Source organism: Apteryx rowi, unplaced genomic scaffold (genome assembly GCF_003343035.1).
Source record: "Apteryx rowi isolate R43461 unplaced genomic scaffold, aptRow1 scaffold_47, whole genome shotgun sequence".
Taxonomy (NCBI): Eukaryota; Metazoa; Chordata; class Aves; order Apterygiformes; family Apterygidae; genus Apteryx; species Apteryx rowi.
In genome coordinates this window covers 1118603-1120933 of record NW_020450727.1, presented here as the reverse complement: position 1 = coordinate 1120933, position 2331 = coordinate 1118603, and the positions used below count along the sequence as shown (strand labels likewise).

At 37.5% G+C, this 2331-nt stretch overlaps 1 protein-coding gene across 4 annotated transcripts in view; it reads right to left on the bottom strand.

Moving 5' to 3' along the window:
• The window catches only part of LY75 (lymphocyte antigen 75), a 47870-nt gene extending 47249 nt beyond the window's left edge, over nt 1-621 (bottom strand). For 3 of the 4 annotated variants that reach the window (XM_026077994.1, XM_026077995.1, XM_026077997.1), the window contains exon 1: nt 249-524. In XM_026077994.1, coding sequence (XP_025933779.1) covers nt 249-426 — 178 coding nt within the window. In that variant the 5' untranslated portion in view covers nt 427-524. Of the gene's footprint in view, nt 1-248 lie in introns of all 4 variants that reach the window. The other variant, XM_026077998.1, reaches the window with a different exon arrangement.
• Between the last annotated feature and the right edge of the window lie 1710 nt (nt 622-2331).

Sequence of the window (2331 nt, the reverse complement as noted above, 5' to 3'; positions counted from 1 at the left end):
GGGGGTTAGACGTGAATAAGAAAGCCACTCACTTAAAAAAAACTTCTGAAGTTGTGCATATGTTTTGTTTTCTTAAAAATGGTAAAGTTTCATACCTGAATATCAATATCTCTCTGTAGCAAAACATTCTATCACTTTGTTGATTAGCTCCTTTACATGATTAACTTTAACTAATTATTGGCATAGACTTATAGCACAAAGCCCTCACCAAAAATCTGTGCTTCCTCCAAGCCCCTGTGCAAACTTACCATGGTAAGGATATCGACATATGTCATCAGAGGAACTGTTGCTTCTCCACTGGTCTGATGCATTTATGCTTGCAGTTACAAAAGTACCTTTGATGGTCACCTTGTACTGAGACGCACCGAGGATGGAAGCGTCAGCACATCGCCACCAGAGCATAAGTTCTGAGTTACAGTCAACCATTTTCAGGCGAGACAGTGATTTGGTGAATATATCGAGTCCCAGGCACTGCTGGGACCCCAAATGAAAGAGGCGATTCTGGGATACCCATTTCCATAATGCTTCACTTGTCTCCCCGCAGTCAGCTATCACTATCCGTGAGTTTTTAACTTGTATGCATTTGTTCAGTATGTCATGGCRAATGGTGAATGCATCATTGCCTGTATATGAACACAAACATACTCACATATAGGTGTGATTAAAAACAGACTTCCTGTGAAAGTGATATTTAAAGTGCAATCACATTCTGAGACAGGCTACCAGGAAACTACAGAAACTGCTGCTTATACACTACGCTATGTTTCTTACATAAGTTGCAGATTACCAGTATGTACATTTTCCTGTTCTCCAGTGAGTATCTTCTATTTATGGAATAAAAACAACAAAAAACCCTCTTTCAAAGTGGTTATAAAATGAAGTGGCAAATGAGACCTTTTTCTAAGCCCAATTCTATCAATGAGAATTCTTTTAATTTTAATGCTTACTGATTGGATTAATCCTTGATTAATTTGCAAGCTCACTGGGTCAAGAACTGTCTTCATGTCCATAGACATGACTAAATGCAGTAACACAAAGCAGGCAGCATAAAATGCAATTAGTAATAGTCTTCACTCAGTACTTTTCTTTTTTAAGCATCTTACGTGGTATACAGCATGATGGGCTCATATTTGAACCAGTTTGTGGGTATAACTGCAGTATTACTTTAAAAAAAAAAAAGCACCATTTCTGAAAAAGTTTTGAACGAATATTCAGCTCACTGCAAAAAGTAAAGTGAAGCAGGGCTCTGAACACACTACACAAAGCAGCAGGAGTATCACTTTCAAAATGATACAGGAACGCTAGTTCCATTAGTTCCGTTTTCAACTTAGTGTGTCATAAAAAGGTTTTAAAGAAATATGGATAGCTCTGCTGAGATAAGTTGACACCTGTGCCAGTATAAAAACACTTCTATGTAAAGTGGCAGGAGGTTTAAGCGAAGTAGGGGAAAAAAAGCCCTAAAACCATTTCTGCGTCACAAATAAAGATGTTCCCACAGTATAAAACTTTCACTGACCAGGCTGAAAAGCACCTATGCCAACCCAGACCCACAAGGCTACTACTGTGCTGCTTAAAAGAAGGAATCTGCTGAGTAGTGTTTTGTATTTAATAGTAATGCACTGTCAGTCACATTCTTACTGCCCTTTTATTTTTTTTAATACGACTTAATAATAGGTTTGGCTGAACAGCAAGGAAAGTATTCCGTGATGTTATTCTGTGAATTTTACCACTATTTCCCAGTATACCAATGAATTTTCCATTGTATAAGTGCCAAATAGTATCTAAATGGTACTGAGTTGATCAAACTGCAAAGAAGAATCTCTAAGTCAGCGACCTACTCGAGAGACTTTTCCTAAATAGCACATTTTAACCAATCCTCTCTTTAACCCTCTCTATTAACTAGGTAAGACATTTTAACCAACAAATCCTGCTTTTGTGGTCTCTTGTTACCCTGTGCTTTTCCATCATTACATCTATTTTTACTATTTGCTTTTTAATCTCTCCCCTCCGGACTTCTCCTTTTCCACTTTTTGTGACATGTCCCCTACCTCCTCTCAGGCACCCCATTCCCCATTCTTCTTTCACTTCTTCCCACGCAATCTTCATTCTTACATCAAGAAAAAAACCACTACTCTTTAAAATTTCCCCAGAAAAATTACTGATGTCTTCTTACCACATTTCTTTGTATAAATATTTTCTAACCAGTATTAACACCAGTGTTCAATTACTCTTGCTACGAAATTTTACCAGGCATCTTTTAGCTACAAAACTGAGCCTGTTATTGTAGAAGTATATAAAAATATGAGAGATGCAACTGTTAAGTGAAAAGGC